We start from the raw sequence: 24,337 nt of genomic DNA, 5'->3' as shown, positions 1-24,337 counted from the left end.
TACAAACAGTCCAGTTTGAATCTGTAATCAGAATGAATTCATTTTGATTGTTGAAAGTCTTTGCCTGTAAACATTACCTTTGACATCCTCCTAGTCTAATCTAGACACGTGACTCTAGATGATACGCTCAGCTATCAGAATAATGACACCTTCCTTGACTAAACAGACTGCTTACAATGAGAATGTATATCTTAAGGCATTTCTACATTTGCTACAAGTCTACTTAGTGGCCTGGCTTTATATGCTGTGTCCTCTACAGATCCTTCAGATTGCAAGGTTCAAAACCTCCTGAATTTCTCTTATGTGATGCCCCCTACTGAGATCACTCAACTGGCTCCCTGCTGCAGCATGAATCAAATTCAACACACGTCCATTCATTCCTTCATTAGAAAATGTATCTTTTCATTTGCTGACTAGACAACTCTGATTACCGGCATTGTTCTCTAGTCTTTTATGTTGCTTTGCATTTTAGGTGCTCTGGATAAAAGTACCTACCAAATGACTAAATTTATCTAATACTTGCTGTTAAATTATTAAGAATGGTACCTCTCTGCTGTCTTGAAAAATTTGAATGGAGTAAAGGTCAGCTGTTTAAAAATACTTACTTATATTGTATGTACAGTGTATTATTAAAAATTAAACCCAGTTCCTCATACAAGCATGAAAGTAAAATTAAACAGAGATATCATACTATACAGGAAGGGTAGAAAAACGTCTAATTATATGGTTTATGCAATCAGAATCCTTGTATTGAGATATTAAAATTTTTTGTGTTCTCTCTCTCTCCTTCTTTCTGTGTCCAGCTGACCAACCTAACAGAGATCCATGACCAGATCAGTGGCATGGCTCGATGTCCCTACAACCCCCTCCATAACTCCACAGCACTTATTACCTCCAGTGGAGAGCTCTATGCCGCTACCGCTATGGATTTTTCTGGCCGAGATCCTGCGATTTACCGCAGCCTAGGAGGCCTTCCTCCACTCCGCACAGCTCAGTACAACTCCAAATGGCTTAACGGTAAGGCACTATAGTATATATAAACACTGATTTCAGTCTGAACTGTTGGTGAATTTATAGTACGAATAAAAACTTTTTATTCTGTTAGGTACTTTTCTGCATTTGATAAAACCTGGAATGAAATGGTCTTAATTGGGATTAAAAGTCATGAATCTACCCAAAATATCCCACGAAACAGAAGTGGAGGGAAAAAATATATAGTTTGCAAAATTATTTATATAAAAAAAAAATGTAAATGCTGTTAACGAGAAGTGAAGTAATTCATCCAATTCAAGTGAAAGCCCTATTACATTTTTATAAAATGGTATTTCTTAAACAAGAGTCCAGCATTCCTCACTGTTGTAAGAAATAGTGCTCTCCTTTCAATGTACTGAAGGATAAGCTGACCAAGCACCCATCTGCTACACTTACAGCTCCCTTTAAGTGTTGTGTATAATTTTACGCATTAAAAAAATATCAATCCTTGAAATTGGACTGAATATGTCTCAGATTAAAATGGAAAAAACCCTTTTGAAGTGATGATATTCTTAATTAATGAATAGAATCATAATCAGATATTTAATATTGGCCTCAAAAGGCATTCCATAATTTTTCAAGGGTCTTTACAGTCCAAAACACACATTTCAGTGTGACATATTGTGGTTACATCAAACTGTCAGACAGTGGCGCTGGACTTAACACTGCTTCTATCTTGAGCCATGTCATGAAATAAAAATACAGTTCAAGTTCACTACCACGTGTAACTGAGATACGCCACCACTTGTGCTTAACTCTTGCATAATTTCTGAATAGTGCTTATGTCAGGAGTTATGTTTGAGGCCTGAATACTGATATGGACAATTTCAGTATTAAATCCTCACTGGCATGCAGAACTCAACACCTAGTGTCAGGTGTCATCACATGTTACCATCTGTATGAAATATAAATATGTGGCAGAACAGTTTAAACAATTGAAGACAGTGGGTAAAGAGGATGTTCAGATTTACAAGGTTCACAAGGAGTTCTCAAGTTCCTTAGTTTAATAGAGCCTTCTTTTCTTTTTCGTTTTGCCCTCGGCCTGCCCATCTAGACTCCTGATTATAGAGCTTCCCTTGATAACCCTGTCTGCCTGTGTTTTGATCATTAGCTTTTGTACCAGTGCTGGATTAGCTCTAATAAACATGCTTTGCAGCACTTGTGTCCTGCACCTTCTTCTAAGCTCACACATTACATTCACAAACTGTTAAACATGGGCTCTATTTTGAATAGTTGTATTATTTCTTGATAACGAATCATTATAATTAAAGGATTCATACTTTCGGACTGTGCTAATCAGAGGTTATTATGAGATGAGGCACGACTATTGATATAATAAAAGTATAGTCTAAGGGGAAAGGTTTAACCCTAGGGTAACCATGTTCCACCAACAGCACATGCCTTTAATTATTCCCTCATTTTCTATGAAGGTCAGGGCAGTGACATTTGCTTTCAGCAGACCAAATTAGCCTCCTCTTTTCAAATAGTTTGATCTTTGCGTGCCAAACTGTCATGTCCAGATGGAAGCAGAACGGAGAGGTCAACTGCTTCAGTCACTGTTCTGTCAGTGCTGGATTTTATCTGATTCCCATTAAAAGATAATTGGAAAAATAAATTAGAGTCCAAAAGCACGGCATATGCCTTAGCCATTAGAGAAAGGTTTAATAAATTTTTATTTTATGGCAAATTGATTTTGTTCCTCACTCCTCCTTACGATTGTATTGGCTGAACAAAAGGGAGCTCTTGCATTTAAAAGGAAATTAAAGCAGCGCTGACACAAACAGGCTGTTTGAATCAGGTGTGATCACACATGATGATTAATATTGAAAAGTGCCTCCTATGAGATAATTAGATGAGTGCACTTCTTTTAGCCATTTCTCATCTTAACCTTTATGTTCATTTTGATTAATGAGTCTGTCTATTACCTTGGTGAAAGATTAATAAAAATGTCTTACTGCTAATACAAATGATACAGCACACAGCACTACGAAGGTTAACTCTTCTGTTCAGATCAAAAATGGCCTCATGAATAATATTTTACCAACATGATGTTAATGCGCTTTGGTCAATTTCTCTCATTAAAAAAAATCTATATTTAAAAACTTCTACTCAGCTTATGTTGACCCAGAGAGTAAAAAAAATAGTGTTTGGAAGTGTGAAGGAGAAAGGTGATTTCAGATGTGTCCCAGTTTCCCTACTTTCTTATTTCCAATCCCACATGTATACCTACTTGCTATCAGTAGGATAGCATGAGAAGGGACTTTGGCACTCTGTTTGGATTTGTATTAACTATAACTGTATAGGCATGCAGTTTGTACAGTGCTAAACTGGCAACTATTTGCTTTAAAGTTAAACCAGAGGTCTTAAGTTTGAATCTGGACAATGACATAGCCATCTGTGGGAGCCTAGAGAGCAAAATTGGCTGGTCTCCGCTTTCTGGGTGCTCTCCTTTCAATCACAGTGACACTAGCCAGTTGGAGACGTCATCTTTTAGCTCATGTATGTAGAAGAGGGCAGATACCACTTTGCCTTGAGTGTGTTATACTGCTATATATACGGTATATACAGTATATACAGTATATACATACACACACTGTGGGGTCTGAAAGTCTGAGACCAAACTGAAAATCTGTGATGATTTTTTTTTTCATTTAAAATTATCCAAAAATATCTTCTGGGATGTTTTTTATTTTCTTAAAAGATATGTCATTATTTGGTTATCTGCCACACGTCATGCAGTCCACCAGGGGCCACAATGCTTAAACATTTATAGAAATCCAAGGGAAAAGCTATCCCATACTAAGTTCCTTTATTTAATTCTTGCTAATTTCCTGGCCAATGATTATATGTATATAATCTCTGTATATGTACTGTATATATGTGTATATGTGTATATATACATGTGTGTACATGTGTGTGTGTGTGTTTGTGTCATTAAATAAAATTTGTGTAACTTTAACTTATTTTTTGGTACATTTAGGCTCATTTTGCCACATTGTTGCATTAATGATTGCCATTGTTTTTCCTCACTGTTAAACTCAGAGCCCAACTTTGTGTCCTCATATGACATTGGAAACTTCACATACTTCTTTTTCCGGGAGAATGCTGTGGAGCACGATTGTGGGAGGACTGTATTTTCCCGTGCGGCACGTGTGTGTAAAAACGACATTGGTGGTCGGTTCTTATTGGAGGACACCTGGACCACATTCATGAAGGCAAGACTGAACTGCTCAAGGCCCGGAGAAATCCCATTCACCTATAATGAGCTGCAAGGAACCTTCTTCCTACCAGAGCTTGAGCTGCTGTACGGTATCTTCACCACAAATGTGTGAGTGCAAGCTTCTTTAATATCAATTCACTATCACAAACTAGTCTATATCAATGACAATGTCTGTTGGAAGACATTTAAAGCAATAGGTGTGATCATGTGAAAATGTAGAGGAGGTTGCTGGAATCAATATCACTTTGCTTTGTCTTGGTTTTAACTGGGTAAAAAATCATATATTAGTTTTTCATAAATGATTGACTGAATAAGCATGACATACATTGTAAATAAGAGTTTGGAGTTTTTCATTTTATTCTATGTGTAAACCAAACAAACTACCTGTATTAACAGATATATTCTAAAAGTAAATAGACAAAAAAGAATGAATGTATTTCATTACCCTGGATTCGAAAAGATAAAAAAAACTGTGAGGTTGAACCATACATATATTTATTACACCCCTAGTGCACACTATTAAAACCACTGCTCCAGTGGAGCATGCTCCTTGAAAGTAAAAGTCCCCCCAAGACACATTGATTTTCACTGATTTGTAAAGGTCTTTTTCTTTTAGATATGTGACAGAATATTTGCTTTATTTTCTGGAGAGAAAAAAAGCCTGATTTTCCAAACAGATTGTACTTTAATAAGGGCTTCCTTCTGATTGCTGAGGGTCGTTGATGTACTGATGGCATGAAGAGCAGACTGAAGCAGATACAAGTGCAGTTTACCATTTTAAAGGAGCTGGCAGACAATTCCAAAATGAGTCAAATTTGTGAACAGTAAACAGGCAGAGATTAGGTGATCAGCAATCAACAATACCAGGAGTAATTCAAAATACAAGAACCAGAAGACAGAACAAAATCAAGAACCAGAATATCACAGCACAGAACAAATGGCTCGAAGTCAGGTAGGTAAACACTGAGCATTACTTCGCCCCGGACAAAGAAACATGAGGATTTAAATACACGAACTAATCAGGGGGTGATTAGTAAAACATGACAAGACATGGCAATGACAAGACATGGGCGGAGACAGGACATGAACTAAAAAAAACATGTGGGAACCTAAACAAATGCTTGACAACATGGAAGAATGGAATGGAATGCCATAGCTCAGCGCGAGGGGTAAATACGTGACAGAACCCCCCCCCACCGACCACAAAGACGCGGCTCGCAAAGTGTCTTCTAACCCTCCCCTAGGTGGTCCAGCATCTCTGGGTAAAATGTCCTCAATATTCCCAGGATCCCGAGGCAGGCATTGCCCAACATGCTTACTCTTCCCAGAGGAGCCGGGAAGCAGACATAGGGCATACTGGCAGAAAGCAGGTGGTGGGGTGATGATGTCCTTGCCAGGGGGTGGTGGTGGAGCAACAATGTCCAATGTGGAGCAACCAGAGTCTGGTAGCTTGGCTGGTGAGGCCATCTCGTCAGCCTCAAGCTCAAGCAGGGTGTTAGAGGCTGTGCTGTTGCCCTTTGGCTTTAGCTTGGCTGAAGAGGCCACTCTATCAGCCTCTGACTTGAGCTTGGCTGGGGAGGCCACCTCATCAGCCTCTGGAGGGAGCTCAGCTGGGAAGGCTGCCTCATCAGCCTCCAGAGAGAGCTCACCTGGGTAAGCTGCCTCGTCGGCCTCTGGAGGGAGCTTGGCTTGGGAGGCCACCTCGTCAGCTTCTGGCATGAGCTCAGCTTAGCAGGCTGCCCTGTTGGCCTCTGTCTTAAGCTTGGCATGAGAGGGCATCTCGTCGGCCTCTGAAGGGAACTTGTCTGGGGAAGCCACCTTGATGGCCTCTGGAGTAAGCTTGGCTGGTTAGGCCACCTCGGTGGCCTCAGGCTTGAGCTTGGCTGGAGATGCCACCTCATCGGCCTCAGTCTTGAGCTTGGCTGAAGACGCTGCCTCGTTAGCCTCTGGAGTGAGCTTGGATGGTAAGGCTGCCTCATTGGCCTCAGACTTGAGCTTGGCTGGAGAGGCTGCCCTGTCGGTCTCTGATGTGAGCTTGGCTGGAGAGGCTGCCCGTGTCGGCCTCAGGCTTGAGCTTGGCTGGAGAGGCCACCCCTTCGGCCTCAGGCTTGAGCTTGGCTGGAGAAGCAACCTCATCGGCCTCAGGCTTGAACTTGGCTGGAACTTTTGTTTCCTCTTCTTCTCCAGCCCTCCTCTCAGTGTAGTAGCTCATGACTGGCCAACTGGGTTCGGCTGACAAGCAGGGTCTTGCCCCTCCTCAAAAAAAATTTCTAGGGGGAACTCCTACTTCATCCACCAGAACACCCCTCTCAGGAGGCTCACAAACTCGGATGTGTTTTCCAGGCCTGGGTGTCCTTGGGCAACCAGATTTTCTGCCCATTGGCACGCTCACCTGGTGAGCCAAGACAACATGAACTTCAGCCATTCTCTCTGAGGGCCTGGGGTTCAACAAGCTTTCAAAATACAGTACAATATACTGAAAACAGGTGAGAGTAATCAAGACGCACGATAGAGACAACCAGTGACAAGACATGGGAGGAGACAGGACATTAACCAAAACAAAGCACACTGTAATGTAAACAATGTAAACAAACACTTGACAACACGGAAGAATGTGCTGTAGCACTAAGAGCATCTGCATGCAGCACAAATAATGTATTTTAGTACATTTTCAATTTAGTTTATTCTAGCATTCATGTATCTTACCCAGCTAGCTAGCATGAGCTAACCTGACAGGATTTTTGCGAGGATTTATATGTTGTTCATAAATGTTAATAATCTTCACTGTTAAAGTTAGTTGACTTGCTAACATGAGCTAACATGACAGGATTTCTGAGAGGATTTTTACATTCTCTTAATAAATGTTAATAATCTTCACTGTTAAAGTTAGTTGAATTGCTAACATGAACTAACATGTGACAGGATTTCGAAGAGCATTTTTAAGTCATATTCATAAATATTTATTATCTTCCCTGGTAAAACTATTTGACCTATTAACATGAGCTAAGTTCACAGGATTTCTGAGAGGATTTTAAGGTAACTGAGCTAGCCAAATAAGCATACAATCTAGCTGTATAATCTAGCATGCTATGCTATCTGATGTATGCAGAAAAAATTTGCTAGCTAACTAGCAATTGATTCTTAGAGTAACAGTAGACAATATATTTACAAGCTAATGTTGTGGAAACCCTTAAAGCAGCAAAGGATACTTACAGATATAATTTGAAGGTTTGGCAGAAAATCGCAGCACACCTTAGCATTTTTGTGCTAAGGTGTGCAGACCTCTGCATTGCACACCTCTGCATTGTTTTGGGATATTATGTCCATAGACACCTCTTTGGATGTACAGTAAAAAAGAGGAAGCCAAAGGTTAGAGGCCAAGTTGCTTCATGGCACTGTGGTTTAAATGACAATCAGTTATCTAGGTCTATAAAACGGATATTTATGTGTTATGCTGCCACAACTCAGGTGTTATTCAAGGCATTATTTATATCTATACTAATAAAATTGTTTCTCAAGGGTTTCTATGGATGGTTAGCAGATTTTCTGAAAATATAAAATATTTAAGGGTTCCTCAGAGAGTGCTATATGGAGCATTTTTTAAGAGTGTAGGGATCAAAGTCCTTTAAGAGATGTAATCAGTACTACACTTTTTCAGAGCTCAGATGAAAGAGATGTATGATTATACTAGTAAAGTATGAATGCAGAATGATTTGAATATTAGTGAACGTCAATCTTGATGTAAAGACACTAAGGTTTCTCTGTGTTTAATGGTCCTAAAATGTGGCTTTTTGTGAGAGCCAGCAGCAGACAGACCCATTTTTTCACATTAGAGCCTCTGATGTACTGATAATGGACAGCGTGTGAGTGGGTGTGCATGAGTGGGTGTCTGAGACTCCTCTCTGTCTCTTTTCTCCCTCAGGAACAGCATTGCTGCCTCGGCAGTGTGTGCCTTCAACCTGAGCGCCATTACCCAAGTGTTCAGTGGGCCTTTTAAATACCAAGAGAACTCACGTTCAGCATGGCTTCCTTATCCAAACCCCAACCCGGACTTCCAGGTGAGAAATCAGCAAACTCAGGCACAATGCAGTTAAGTTCTAAAGTCCACTTCCAAGAGCTCTTAAGAAACCAATAGCTGCATCTCAAATTCTATAAAACTTTTACAAACTAATAAGTGCAATTTTGTGGACTTTATTTGCTGAATCAAATCGTCTCAAAAGTCTCAAAGTCTATATTTGCAGTAACTAGTCCCATCGTGCACCATGTAAATAATGGGTAGGAACTTGCGGTATATAATAGTCAGAACCAACATGGCTACCAATACCAGCTACCATAATTAACTGCACATTAAATTTAAAACACACATAGCACAGCAAACACTGTTGATATCATTAGCAAGCTACCATTAGATAGCATTAATCGAAGTTCAGCATTATTGTATATATGTTAAATGGATGCAAAACGGTTAGTTAATCAAATGAATCAAGTTAATCAAATCAAATTACAAGTCTGTTCTATACTAATCATCTGGATTATGATATATTTGGGATATAACTGTGTAGGTAATGTGTTCTAAACAGATACAAATACAGACACAAATAGGAGGCACCCTATTAATTTTTTTAGAAAGCTTGCCAGAAGGGTTCACTTGGCATCTGGTTGAGACTTGTGGTGTGTATTGGGACTGCATTCACGTGGAAAACTAAAAGAAGGTTTTTACTTTCATGCACATGTAAGTTAGCAGTCAGATGTGAAGCTCAAGACAAAGAAAGAACACATTTATTAATATAAACGTGCAACGATATGCAATGCAGTTACAGCATCCATCATAAGTGCCTGGTCAGGCTGGCAGTGATTTAAATGAGAATATTAATTTGCTTATATTTTGGTAAAAATGGAAAATATTGTGGACAGGTGCAAACAAAAATAAGGAAGTGCACAACAAACAGTCCAGCGCACATCCCTAGTTGAGACCAATTAAGATCTTGAGTGATGTAGCTGAGAGTGAGGAACTATCAGAGCTGGAATTCACACATTTCTGTTTCTGCCATTTCTACCTCTGGATTTTATCCAGTGTTTCAGGGGTCTTCCGGTAGAGGCCACGCCCACTTTGGGTTTAAAATCTGAATACAGATACAGATATGGATATTTGGAGTACTAAACAGCTACAGATGCAGATAATGGTATTGCGTTAAACCCCTCCTGAATAGTATTTATTAGGTCATAGTACAAGATCAAGTATTAGATCATAGTAATAATTCATTTAATCCACATCCTGTTTTACATTTGTGCCTCTCTGTGCTACAGTACCACCTGCACTGCGGGTGTATTTGTACTGTGATCACAAAAATAGAGTCCTTCATGTACATTCATAAAGTTGAATAAACCACTCTACTCGAATGACCTTTTTATATCATACATTCATATTGTCGTTTTAAGCTTCAGAAAAGAGAACTCAACCACAACAATAAGATCCGTGGACCTTGCGTAAAGGAACAAAAGACAGATAATGATAATCAGGGTTGGTAGTAAAGGATGTCTGGAGTTCATCTGAGTTTATTGTGGGGTTGTAGTCTAGTTATAACTGTTTCTTATGGATTTTATCTTCACAGCTACATTTGTACTCCCCACATCATTTTAACACCCCCATCTCATTAATTATTCTTTTTTAAAATGACTGATGGCATGTTTGAAGTTGCTTAAGCTTTGCATTAGTTTGATAATTAGTATAATAAACCAGGTCCTGATCTTGACTTTTGGAAACTACTGGCAGCTAAATGCCGAAGAACATTAAATTAATGCAAAAAGGAATGCAAAATGTCAGAGCAGACCATTTTAACCTTTCAGTACACACAACTCCGTCTGGCTTCGGTTGTGTGTCTTAGCTTCTTAATTGAGTCAATTAGGGCAAGACGTCCCTTAATCCCTGCTTTTACAGCCTTATGTCTGGCCTGATTGTTTTTAGGAATGTGGCTCTTTATGAGGTGAATTTCGATTATGTAGCACATTAAGGGTTCCTTATCTAACATTATTTACTGCATCATTTAACATTAACAACCTATAAACATCAAAATTATTACACTGTCAATATTGTTAACACAGTAATAAAGTAAGTTAACACATGTACTACTTGATGTTGGTTTAAATGTTACCTACAGTATATTCATCCACAAAACTGACATAAATTAAATTATGGCGTGTTCATAATCAGTTGAACCCAGGTCTCCAAGTTTAACTATTGATACCAACCATTCAGCATCATTTATGACTTTTTTTTTTTTTTTTTACCACAAACGTAATTATTAAGGCATTAATTCATATTAGTTATTGCAATATTTGACTTATTATTACTCATGGATGGTGTAATTATCTATCATTTGGCATATTTGGTTCATTATTTTAAAAAAAAACAGGAATTAACACAAAGAATTGCTTTGCTAACATTAATTATAATTTCTTAACACTTAAGTGTATGGTTTATCACAGTTAACTAATGCAGTAAATAATGTTTGTTAAGGAAACCTTAATGTAAAGCACTACCATTGGTTGTATTTTGACTCCTGAATGATTAGCATGCAAACACTTTGCTAGGGAGAATTTCTCATTATAATTCATTCATTCGTCTTCAGTAGCCGATTTATGTTGGTGAGGGTCACAGTGGAAGCCCATCCCGGGAACATTTCTCTCGGAACACTGAGAAATGTTTTAATAAGTTTCTCACCTTATAAAACCTGGTAGCAGTAAATTTACAATGACAAAGTGCCTAATAAAAAGGCCACATCCATGTTCTGCTGTTTCCGATCATTTAACTACAGTGATTGCTTGAGAAGTGCCCTTAATTTTCTCCTGAAAATCGGTGTTCTCTCACAGTCAGACTGGAGGGACTCTGGGATTTAGAATGATGGTTTGGAGAAAAGTGTGTGTGTAAAGCACTAGGGCTCAATGGCAGGAGTTGAATGATAGCAAGTCGGCTAACTCAGCTGACGCTGAGCCTTTTAATGCACTTTAATTCGCTCTGAGACCCGTGGCCATCTGGAGACTCTGAGCCTCCTCATATGCTTTTTGACTCCCTTTTAAATAAAAGTGTCTCCTCAGCATGTATTAATTTTTTTGTACTGGATCAGCTGAATTTGAGAATCCTGTCTGAGGAGATAATAGAGTTGCAGCAGCTGACATGAAGAGGAAAAAAAAAACTTCTCTCCTGGGAGGGGGTTTGCTGTTTGGCGAGCACTCGAGCCTCACTTTATCTCAGCCTCCGTGACATCTTCATCAAGAATTTGTCAGCATCGGAGAGCAAAGATTTACGAGCCTCGAATTTATGGCTTCCTGCACTGATGTAAAACTAGTAGCTGTCTGTTCCAAGCATGAAAGAGCAACATGGAGCGTGCACTGGTGAAATTATTTCTTCACTGATTGAGGTTGATTACACAGAGACCAGAAATGAAAGCAGGACGCTTAACTGAAATGTCCTGCACTCAATCAGGAGTAGAAATTTGTGTTGTAATGCCAGCATTATTCCTGTCTCTGCTTCGAAATACTATAGTGGGGTGGCATGGTGATGTAGAGAGTAGTGAGGTCAGGTTGCTGTCAGTGTGGAGTTTCAGTGTATGTTCTCCTGTGTCCATGTGGGTTTCCTCCCACCGCCCAAAAACATGCTGGTAGGTGAATTGGCTATGCCAAACTTCCCAAGGTATGAATGAATGTGTGATTATCTGTACATGGTGCCCTGCTATGGATTGGCGTTCCATCCATGGTGTATTCCTGCCTCAAGGGAATACTTAATATCTTAATAAACCTTCTCAATATTAAAACCTAGTGAATTGTATAATTTATATGCCTGAAGTGACTCTCAGGATTAGTGATTCGTTTTTCCAGTTGCTAAATTGACATATTTACATCAATATGATATTGATATTAATGGCATAAGTGGCATTGATTCTGCCTTGTAGTTTTTGCTAGAAACAACCCAGATTGATATTATTATATTCTATTCACATTCATTATTGTAGCTTCATTAAAGCAATCATACAAAATCAGGAAACATGTGCTATTTTGCTGTTAGTACATCAGCTTGTACTTTTTTCAGAAGTTATTTCCTTGTGTCTAGGATACATTAATTAAAACTGAGGCAAATCTATTTAAACTGTGTGAGAGATCTTATATGAACATCCTGTTCACATATCATTTGTTTCAATTTTCAAACTGTTATGACATCATTTGATTAACGCCTCCTGTTTTTGTTAACTCATTCTCTCGCCTCACTCCTGATTGGCTCCTCCACTGATTGTGTTTTCCCTTCATTAGTTTGTGTATTTACAGCTGGATTCCATTCAGAAGTAATGAAGCCAACACAGGGCTCCTCAAAAGGGGGGGACATGTAGGGTCATTCCAAACAGAAGTGATTCCAAACATTTATTTCCAATGGCTCTTCCAAAGGGAACAACAAATGGCCTCTGTGCTCACAAGATTCTTTAGGCTGTTTTGACACAAAATTAAAAATGTGGTTGCGGCAACTGGTGAGCTTACCTATAGCTTACTTACTATAGTTTAAAATATAAAACACTACAGTTAGTAATAATAAGTCATGACTGAATAGCTTGCCAGTGACTGTGACAACAAAACATTTTTTAAGAATTACTTTCTCTTGCATACTGTTCCCTGGTGGTCTATTCACTAAGGATCCTGTGTTCTCATCACTGCAGCCAGGGTTCAGTTCCCAGGCAGGGAACCAACCCAGCCACAGGGGGTTGCACTCAGTGCCACTACCAAGCCTGGATAAAATGGGAGGGTTGCATCAGGAAGGGCGTCTGGTGTAAAACTTGTGCCAAATCAAATATGTGGACCAATGATCTGCTCTGGTGACCCCTAAGACCCATATAGATCTTTCAAGACCTTTCAGGTTTCACTGGGAGTGCGGCATAGTCATGATCTGGACCATGGACACCTGCATCATTTCTTTGATAATGTATTATACAATACAGGGTGTCCCAAAAGTCTCCATGCATAGGGGAAATTAACACTTTTTAGCAAAATGTCTTCCAAAATTTTTCATACTTAGTTTATATATTTTTTAGATAGCCTTTAAGAATGCTTTTGACAGAAGAAGAATGTATTGAAATGATTCTCATGGCTGAATCGGGAAGCTGTCACTAGGTTGCGATGGACATGCAATTATATGCATAACACCAGCTGTGTTAACACGAATTCATCATGAGTGGGAGAGACAACTCCATGCGTGTTTACTAAGAAATGGCAATCATGTAGAGGATGCTTTGTAAATAAAGTTACATTTTGCTAAAAAAGTGTTAATTTCCTCTATGTGTGGAGACTTTTAGTACAGCCTGTAATTACACAGTGTTAATTTTTACCTCTTAATGACTCAAAGAATAACTGGTTATTAACAAATCTCATCTTTGTCTCATTGTTGCTGAAGCTTAATAAAAGGAATAAAGCTCCTTTTGCTAGAACACCCTGGCTTTTAAACCTTTACAACTCTTTAATCCTTCTGGTGGTCACCTTCAGGACCTGAGGCTGTCCAGTCCGAGAGAGTGAAGAATAAATCAGGGTAGAAGTGTGTGCTGACTTTCGCCTGCACCCAGGGGAATTCTGACCAATCCTCTATTTTCTTGAATAAAGTTTGATCAATTCTGCCTGCTCCCACAGTTATTTTATTTGCATTTACCTACCTGCAATATTTTAATGAACTTAATTGGCTCTAATATTTCCCAAAATATATATATATATATATATATATATATATATATATATATATATATATGTATGTGTGTGTGTGTGTGTGTGTGTGTGTGACCCTGACCCTGAAGTTTCATTCATCTACAGTTTTGCTCCCTGAAGATGAATGAATAAACACAGTAAATGCATTACACAGTGCCACAGGAGCATCATGCCATATCCAATACACTCACATGTTAATCAATATGGCCTTTTTTCATCCTACAAGCTTTATATCGGACCATCTGCTCCTACCTACATGAAAATAAAAACAGCTCCCGCAAACTTTGTGTTCCCACCCCTGATGCACACCTCTAATTCAGGGTGATGGAGGCTCCTGTGGTGCTCAGTAATACTCTCCTTACCTACTTGCCTTAACACTGCCACATCAGATGCTCACAAATAGGCTCCCAAAGAGTCAGTCCGTGGCTTAGCTGAGCATCTGGCAATCTGGAGATTGATTTGTACTTTGAAAGATCTGAATAGAGCACAAAAGATGTTTTGGTTTCTTTGTGCTAGTCAATAAACGTTTCCAATTCACCTTATCTGACTGTTTTTTCTGCATTTTTTTCTTCAGTTTGTTGTTTCTTGTGTCCTTTTTATGTAAAGTGCAGGAGAGGCACTATATAAAAAGGGAATTGTCATTATTATAATTAAGGGGTAATAAGGATAAGAATTTTCCACATTGTAGACAGTCAGTTCAAAGTGGATCATACTGTCCCTGAGCAGAAAAGGGAGGATCTGATATACAGTCTACTAACAGTGTTGTCCTAAAATCTTTTTCTGGCACTGTCGCACCATTTACAGCTAGAGAATTTTGACAAATTAAAGGAAAATCTTGTGGCTATGTTATGCATTTAGGCACTTTTTGGCCTGAATTGGGTCCACTTGTATCCTTACAGCAAAGTATCACTGCAAATCAATCCTATGATGAAACATTTCTACCCTGATTGGAGTGGTCTCTTCTAGGATAACCCCGCCCCCATCCACAGGGCACAAGGGTTTATTGATTGGTCTGATGAGGATGGAAATGATGTAAATCATATGCTATGGCCTTCACAGTCACCAGATTTCAACCCAGTTGAACACCTGTGAGAAATTTTGGATGGATGTGATGGACAGTGCTATCCACCATCATCATCAAAACACCAAATGGAAGCATAGTGTTCCTTGCTCTTGTACAGTTCCAGAGACTTGTAGAATCTATGAGATGCATTCAAGCTGTTCTGGTGGCTTGTGGTGGTCAAACACCTTACTAAGACACTTTCTCATTTTTTAAAAGCTGTTTTTTCTTTCAAATTGTCAACCATTTGTATCTAAACCTTGCTGCAACCATTGAGATTTTAACCCTGAAGAATTTCTTACCATTGACTAAAGTGGAGAAACATGCAATTATGGTTATGACATAAACCCATTAAGTTTGATGGCACAATTTATGATTGATGTGAAGCCGTTAGAGCCCGCTGGTGCTTTTTGTGTCTGTGCTTTTTTATACACTTTGGCTGAAGTACACAGGTTGACAGTATCATTGAACCCTGTCCTAATTCAAGTGTGGAAGTTGTTCTGCTTTTAACAACAATATGGAAATGAAAGGGAATAAGAGAAGGACAGAGGAAATTGTTTATCAAAGGTATTTCTGTGTATAGATGACAGCTCTGTATCTACAACTGGAGAAACTCTCCTGGCTCTAGGCATTTGGTTAATTGGTTAAATAATGCACCAATGAGTCAGCGCTAACATTGGCACTGACAGGATATTACTAATTATCTTCATTTTAGCTTCACTGACAGCAACTCCACAAACATTTCTGCCTGTCTTCCCTCTGTCATTATAGCACTGGAATAAATGTAATCATGGATCATTATGAGAAAATTATAATAGAAAATATAATCAAAAAAGAATATTTAATGTCTGCTCTAATGGACACATGACTAGCTAGTTCATTGACCCCAAGACTTATGCTCTCAGCACAGACATGGCAATTGGCTGTTAATTCTATAAAATGTGTGATTGCATAAATCAAGGCCATTTTATGGCTAGTCATAGAAAAATGTTGGCTTTCTAGAAGCCTGGAGTGATAGATGTTTCTTTCTCATGAAACATCTACCCACTGGAAATCAAAAATATGTTTGGTGGTCTCTGTTGTAAATTCCTAAATATGTCAGTGGTTGATCATAAGGTGAAAGACTTTCTGTCCAAATCAGTGGATGAGCTCTTGTCTGTATCTACTCAGATAGCACAAAGAAAACAATCCTGATTGGATAGCATTCCTTTCAAAGATTTTAGCCCTTTTATTTTCCAACCAATATTAAACTGTAATAAACTGTATAAGACTACTACTAAGCTGCAAGAATTAAATTAAATAACCGTGCTGATTCTATAAAATAAAAAATGATCTAAAATTATGGACAGAAGTTCCACAGGTCTTTTGTGAAGGTCTAGAAGGCCCTAAGGGTTTCCCTATGATAAACTGTTTTGAGAATGACATAGAACTAATTCACTCTATAGTATGTGACACACTGCAGCCACATCCATTGCCCCAATCCCAAGATAATTCAGTTTCTCCTGATTGATTTATTTGTAAGGCTTCTTCCGTCCTCCAACCAATTACTCATGTCTGTTCCATGGTCCTGGTTAAAGTTCAAGACTGATTGCACGTTCTTCATTATCAGCCTCAGGCTGTGGAATAGTTTGACCTTATCCATCAGGTCTGCTTCCACTAACAGCTAGGGATGTGAACGGTTATTGGATTATCTGGTTAACAGATTGAGGTGCCAGTATTCAAATACTGAAATCATTATTCAGGTGTTTGTTTTGCCCCAGGTTCACATGAAGTCAGTGAGGAAATATGAAAAGAGAAGTCATGACTGGCAGTAGTTTAATGCAGAAAGCAGCACTGTTGTGGTGTGTAAGCTATAATGTAGATATGCCTTGGGACTAAAAAATCTTCAATGCTCCTGTAATGCTCGCATGAGCAGATATGATATAATATCAAGCCCATTAAAAGTCTTAAAATACAATAGACACAAATAAGGTACCTCGGGCTAGTACCTTTTTCTTTGGTGACAGAAGTAGGACTCGATGTTGTCTTCTGCTGCCCATCTGCCTCAAGGTTTGATGCATTGTGTGTTCTGAGATGCTTTTCTGCTCACAATGGTTGTAAACAGTGGTTATTTGAGTTTCTGTAACTTTCCTGTCAGCTCGAACCAGTCTGTCCTTTCTTCTCTGACCTCTCTCACGATCAAGGTGTTTCCACTTGCAGAACTGCTGGATTTTTTTGTTTTCTATTCTATGTAAACTCTAGAGACTTCATGCATGAAAATCCCAGGAGATCAGCAGTTTATGAAATACTCAAACCAGCCCATCTGGTACCAACAAACATGCCACTGAAATCATATTTTCCCCATTCTGGTGTTTCATATGAACACCTGAAGCTTATGGCCTGCAAGATTTTTATGCATTGCACAGCTGCCTCATGATTGACTGATCATCATGTTATTATTAACGTGCATTGACACTTGCATGATTTATCCAATGAGATTTTCACTTCTGAACTCGGTGGCAGTCAGAAAGTTCACTAAATAGGAATCTTAACCGATGCCAAAGCATGTGCTGTTACTGTGGTGCTACAGGCTGAAATATTGAGCTGACATTCAGTAAAGCTGACTAAGGTACTTTCAAACCAATCTTTATCTTTATATCGTAGGCCGATGAGTCAGCATTAAAGTCTGTGGTATATAAATATGTGTTTAATGCCTGTTCTTGTATTGTGTATTGCTCTTCTGTTGTCTCGGTTTTTTGAAATATGCTCTACTTGACTTGTTAAAGTGTCAATGTATGATGATTTATTTCATATTTTGTGATTACTCTCTCTCTCTCTCTCTCTCTCTCTCTCTCTCTCTCTTCTTCAGTGTGGGACAATAGATTATGGCTCCTATGTGAACCTAACCGAGAGGAACCTACAAGATGCTCAGAAGTTCATCCTGATGCATGAAGTGGTTCAGCCCATCATCCCTGTGCCCTACTTCATGGAGGATAATGTCCGTTTTTCTCATGTTGCTGTGGATGTTGTGCAGGGAAAAGATGCGCTCTACCACATCATCTATTTGGCAACAGGTATTATCCTAAATCACACCACACAAATCTGATTTGTGTCCTAGGTTTCGTGCTGTACCATTCTACCTTTAACACCATTTTGTATATAAGTCTGGATACTAATAAACAAGCTCATGTAGTTTGATTTAGTTGAAGTTGTAAAGAGTGCTAACCTCACTACTGACTTATTTCACTGTGGTCATATCCCTCTTTAATCAGCATGCACACGTTAATTAGAGTCATTAGAAATGCTCTCCTGTTCATTAGAGATATGAGGGATGATCTTGTTCATTAAAGATGCTCTTTCTGTTCACTAGTCATTAGAGATGCTCTTCCTGTTCACTGATGACATTAAGGATCCCCTTGCTGCTCACAAAAGATGTTAGAGATGTTCTTTTCATTCATTAGAGACATTACAGATGCTCTTCTTGGTCACCAGAGACATTCAAGATTCTCTGCTTGTTTGCAAGATACAGTATGTTAGTGATGCTCTTCCTGTTCATTAAATACAGAACTAATGCTTTTCCTGTTCTGTAGAAATTTAGGAAGTGCTTTTCCTGTTCACTGGAGACAATAGAGCTCTTCTTCCTGTTTATTAGATAAATACATGATGTCCTTCCTGTTCACGAGAGATATTAATGATGCTTTTCCTGTTCACTAGAAACATTACAGGTGCTCTTCCTGTTCACTACATACATTAGAGGTTCTCATCTAGTTCACTAGAAACATTACAGGTGCTCTTCCTGTTCACTATACACATTAGAGGTTCTCATCTAGTTCACTAGAAACATTACAGGTGCTCTTCCTGTTCACTATACACATTAGAGGTGCTCTTCCTGTTCACTATATACGTTAGAGGTTCTCATCTAGTTCACTAGAAACATTACAGGTGCTCTTCCTGTTCACTATACACATTAGAGGTGCTCTTCCTGTTCACTATATACGTTAGAGGTTCTCATCTAGTTCACTAGAAACATTACAGGTGCTCTTCCTGTTCACTATACACATTAGAGGTTCTCATCTAGTTCACTATAAACATTACAGGTGCTCTTCCTGTTCACTATACACATTAGAGGTGCTCTTCCTGTTCACTATATACGTTAGAGGTTCTCATCTAGTTCACTAGAAACATTACAGGTGCTCTTCCTGTTCACTATACACATTAGAGGTGCTCGTCTAGTTCACTAGAAACATTATGGGTGCTCTTCCTGTTCACTATATACATTAAAGGTTCTCGTCTGGTTCACTAGAAACATTACAGGTGCTCTTCCTGTTCACTAGAGACTTCTGAGATGCTCTTCCTGTTCACTAGATACATTAGAGATGCTCCTCTGGTTCACAAGAAATATGATAGATGCTTTTCCCGGTCACCAGACCCTTGAGATGCTCTTCCTGTTCCCTCAAGGCAATAGAGACTCACTTCCTGTTCACTAGACTTTTGAGATGCTCTTCCTTTTCCTGTAAGTCAATAGAGACTCTCTAAATTTTCACTTGACCTTTGAGATGCTCTTCCTGTTCCTGTGAGTCAATAGAGACTCTCTACCTGTTCACTTGACCTTTGCTCTTCTTATTCCTGATGCTCTGGTGCTCTTCTTGTGCTCTAGAAACATTAAAGGTGCTTTTCCAGGTCATTAGAGACTTCTGACATGCTCTTCTTGTTCCTGAAAGTTGTTCAAGATGTACTTCTGGGTCACTAGAAAGTTTTGGGATGCACTTCCTGTTCCTCGGAGTAACTAGAGAGGCACATCTTGTTCACTAGATACGTCACAGATGCTTTTCCTGTGTATTAGATATGCTCTTTCAGTTCCTTCTGTTCACTCCTTTAGTTTGTTTCCTGTCAATTTGATTTTTAGACTGTTAAACTGTTATTACTATTTTAGACTCTTAAACTGGTTTTTAAGGTGGAACTTATGATATGCCTACATTCAAAAATTTTTTGCTATGTAAAGTAAACTCTGTGGTTAATAGTAATGTATAAATAACCAGAGCAAACTCATAAACTTTTTTAGTATTCCTTAGTATTACTAAGTCTATGGAGTCTATTCAGATGTAGAAAATTCATTACAGAAAAGCTATAACCTCAAATAGTTAGCAAATTTGTTTAATGGATTCTGACCTCAAGACTAAATTACTGTAAAGCTGAGCCACATTAAGAGCCACATGGAAGAACTAGAATATGTACAAACAGCTAAACACTAATTGCCTTCCTGTCAAAGAGCGGATTTATATCACCAAAACACAGTCCAGACAGTGGTAAAGGTTTAATAACTACTATTTGCTAATTACTAATAGTGCGCCTCATTCCGTTATTCTGTTAGGTTTTCCAAACCTGTTTCTTCTAACCCATGAGGCTTATATATAAATATATAAAATGAAGGACCAAACAGGAAATAATTATATGAAATCGGAATATATAAATGTAAATCAGAATATACATTTATAAATCTGAATATGTAAATATAAATCTTGAATATATATATAGTTATAAACCCTGATTATACATTCATACATTTTATCAGGCATACTGATAGACAAGTTCTTAATTTTTCCATATTTGACAAAACCAGTAAACATGCTTGGTGTAATCAGCTTTTGTTTTTGTCTCAACAAAATGATTATTCGTCATCAGATTGTTGACTGAGCGCTTGACTTTTCCAACCCTGTCAGTGATGCTGAATTCTGCAGAAAAGCTACATAGCATTAACACTGTTAACGGACTGTGAGGACCCTTTGGCACTACAGCCAGCCTTTTGTAAAGTAGAGGAACATACTCCCTTTGGTTTAGATAAGTGATGTGCACTGTTTTCATGAAAAAAATCAATAAGAACATCTGTCTATTGACATGCCTGATCATAAAGATATATTTATGAGATATAGACTACATATATATATATATATATATATATATATATATATATATATATATATATATTCAGATTTGCATTCGTATATTCACAATTTGCATTTATATATTCAGAGTTATAACTATATATTCATAAATACATTTATATAATCATTATTTACATTTATATATTCAGAATTATAACTTTGTATTCAGGATTTATAAAAATATATTAAGATTTCATATAATTATTTCCTGTTTGGCCTTAAAATAAATAAATAAATATATTTATGTATTATACACACACACACATATATATATATATATATATATGTTAGCACAATATATATTAGCACAATATATATATATATATATATATATATATATATATATATATATATATATATATATATATATAAATATATATATTAGCACTATTTTTGGTAGATTTGATTTTGTCCTGCCAGGCATGCACCTGTGGCTAATTACAGATAATATGTGTAAGGAAGAAATGGTGTCAAATAAATCTCAGTAGCAAACACTCTTGTTTCTGCATTAAGCTCGCCTTCGATAGGCATCGAGGCTGGGTAATTTTTGTGGGCAGATTTCGGTACCACACCATGCTAAAGCTGTGTTCGACAGGGCTATCATCTAAATCGATGCTTCTCGCACAGTCTAAAAATCAATGGTCTCTACACTTACGATATATGTTCCATAAAAAATACCTTTAAAGCTCTATGAAGCTGAAAATAAGATCAAGAGTAAATACTCCCTTGGATAATATCTGAGGTATTGAACTCAATAATCCATCCATTCTTCATGATAATGTGAGGCCATTGAATAAGCTCCAAGTACTTCCACACATATAAAAAGGTAAAAAAAAAAATAGATGAATCATTGTGCCTAAAAGTCTGAAAGGTGATTCTGCTGCTAATTCAGTCTTTTTTAGACTTCACAAAAGGCTGTTTGCAAGAAGCTAATGACTGTTTTGCGGATAATGCTTCCCCGCCGAGCATCATGCATACTTTATCTCAACTCAGTTTTGAGAGTCCCTGCTTTTGTGTGAAGAAAACAAGGTTGTTTTCTTTGACCTTATTTCATGAGTGTCATTAGAGACATGCTTCCTGTTGACTAGAGATATAAGAGATGCTCTTACTGTTGACTAGAATCATTAAAGATGTCCTACCTGTTCACTAGAAAGATGTTAAAGATGTTCTTTGTGTTCACTGGGAACATCAGAGGTGCTTTTCCTTTTCACTAGCCATTGGATTTGTTCTTCCTGTTCACCATGGTCATTACAGGCTCTTCCTATTCATCAGAGTTGCTTTTCCTGTTCATCAGAGTTGCTTTTCCTGTTTATCAGAGTTGCTTTTCCTGTTTATCAGAGTTGCTTTTCCTGAGAATAAGTAGTAATGTTCTTCCTACTTGTTGGAAATAACAGAAACTCTTCCTGTTTACTGGAGATGCTAGAGATGCTTTAACTGTTCACAAGAGATATCAGCGATGACCTTCCTGTTCATTCAAGTTGCGCTTCCTGTTTAACGGAGCTATTGGAGCTGCTCTTCTTGTTTACTCAAGTCATTAGAGTTGGTTTTCTTGTTCAATAGAATCATTAAAGATGGTATTCTTGTTTACTAAAGGCATTCAAGATGCTCTTCCTGGTCATTGTAGAGTCATTGAAGATCCTCTTCCTGCTTATTAGTCACATTAGAGATGATTTTCCTTGAGAAGATAGTGGTTATTTCTTCTCATCAGGGATAATTCATAAGTCACTCTTCCTGTTCACATCATTTGAGGTGTTCACAAGTCACTGAAATTGTTTTTCCTGTTCCCTAAACATGTCAAAGATGTTCTTCTTAAGACAATAAAAATGCTTTTCCTGTTAACTAGAGACATTACAGATACTCTTGTTGCCTAGAAACATTCGAGTTGCCTTTACTGTTTTGTGGTCTTTAGAGACACTGTTCCTGTTCATTAGAGACATTAGAGTTCCTCTTCCTTTTCACTAGTCTTTAGATGTCCTCTTAATGGTGGCATCATGATGGTTTAAAGATTGTATTAATGTTGTATTGCTCATAATTGCATACCTCATTTCTGTAATAACTTAAATTCAGCTCAGTTCAATTCAATTCCAGTCAAATTATGTTTACTGGAATAGCCAATATCAGTATAGCCAAAGCATTCAATTGAGTGATATTTTTACATGTCTCTCGTTCACTCAATTTCTTTCTCTCTGTGTCTGTCTGTCTGTCTGTCTGTCTATCACAGATTATGGCACCATTAAGAAGGTTCTCTCTCCACTTAACCGAACCACAGGCAGCTGTTTGCTGGATGAGATTGAGCTTTTTCCCTCCAGGTACAGAAGGAAAATCCTCAGTAATTGGTAGTGCATTTGATTAAATTAATTTTGTGGCATGTAGACCGGGTACAAATTTTAATAAATATAACATTTCTACTACAGGAGGAGAGAGCCGATCCTGAGCCTACTCATCCTGCAGAGCCGCAGCGAACTTTTTGTGGGGGTCAGAGATCAGGTTATCAAAATCCCGCTCATGCGCTGCAATTTCCACAAATCCAGAGAGTAAGTCTAGACATGCACTACTAGCACAAAACCCTGTGTGATTATGTTTTTGCAGTGATAATAATTGAGCAACTGGGCTGCAGCAAGTAACACGGTCAAATGGAATGCAATACCTATTAAATTGCTGTTGATGTAATATTAATATCAATATCTTACTAATGTTTAATTAATACTATTCATATAGATACATTTACATTCCTGCCTATTCATATTCCTGAAATGTAAGCCCTGTTACAGATTTGCCTTAAAATGAGCTTATTTGGGATCTTGTATAACATTGTAGGTAGTAACATATATTTTAAAAAAATTAGGAATTTTAATAATGATCTTGTTATAATTTATATAATGATATACAGAATGCAGTTTTATATTTTTTTTAATTATTAATAAAAGTCATATTAACATCAAAGTCACCATATACTACCATATTGTAAATGATTTTATCCCACATAGTGGTTCAATGTTAGTGAAATTGGAGGGACAGGAATGGCCAATTTAAGAGGTTCAGACATTCAGAAGCTACTTTTACAAATTTTCCCCTTACCTCCTTACAGACAATGTGAAACCTTTACTATTACTATTTTAGAAAGGTAATGAAATGTGCCATGTACATTGTAATTAAATATCAAATCTCAATGTTCAGGGGCTTCAGTCGTACTTTTTGTATAAAACTCCAATAAATCAAGCTGGAGATCTCATTTTGCAACCTCAACATTTGAGTCAGCAGGGGCTGTTAAAACTTTCTACCCCATACTGATATTTGAGAGAATTTCATACTTTCAAAGTATCAGCTTTCAAAGTAATGCTTGTATCACAGTTGATCATATACTGAAAG

At 37.8% G+C, this 24,337-nt stretch overlaps 1 protein-coding gene across 1 annotated transcript in view; it reads left to right on the top strand.

Annotated features, from left to right (window-relative positions):
* sema5a (sema domain, seven thrombospondin repeats (type 1 and type 1-like), transmembrane domain (TM) and short cytoplasmic domain, (semaphorin) 5A) overlaps positions 1-24,337 on the top strand; it is a 209,275-nt gene that overhangs the window by 107,780 nt on the left and 77,158 nt on the right. Inside the window, exons 7-12 of the mRNA XM_026938143.3 lie at positions 804-1,017; positions 4,075-4,360; positions 8,175-8,310; positions 17,896-18,100; positions 23,190-23,277; positions 23,383-23,502. Of these exons, the coding sequence (XP_026793944.2) occupies positions 804-1,017; positions 4,075-4,360; positions 8,175-8,310; positions 17,896-18,100; positions 23,190-23,277; positions 23,383-23,502 (1,049 nt within the window). The remainder of the gene's footprint in view (positions 1-803; positions 1,018-4,074; positions 4,361-8,174; positions 8,311-17,895; positions 18,101-23,189; positions 23,278-23,382; positions 23,503-24,337) is intronic.

Source organism: Pangasianodon hypophthalmus, chromosome 22, assembly GCF_027358585.1.
Source record: "Pangasianodon hypophthalmus isolate fPanHyp1 chromosome 22, fPanHyp1.pri, whole genome shotgun sequence".
Taxonomy (NCBI): Eukaryota; Metazoa; Chordata; class Actinopteri; order Siluriformes; family Pangasiidae; genus Pangasianodon; species Pangasianodon hypophthalmus.
Note: the sequence above shows the minus strand (reverse complement) of the source record. Positions and strands in the feature narration are given on the sequence as shown.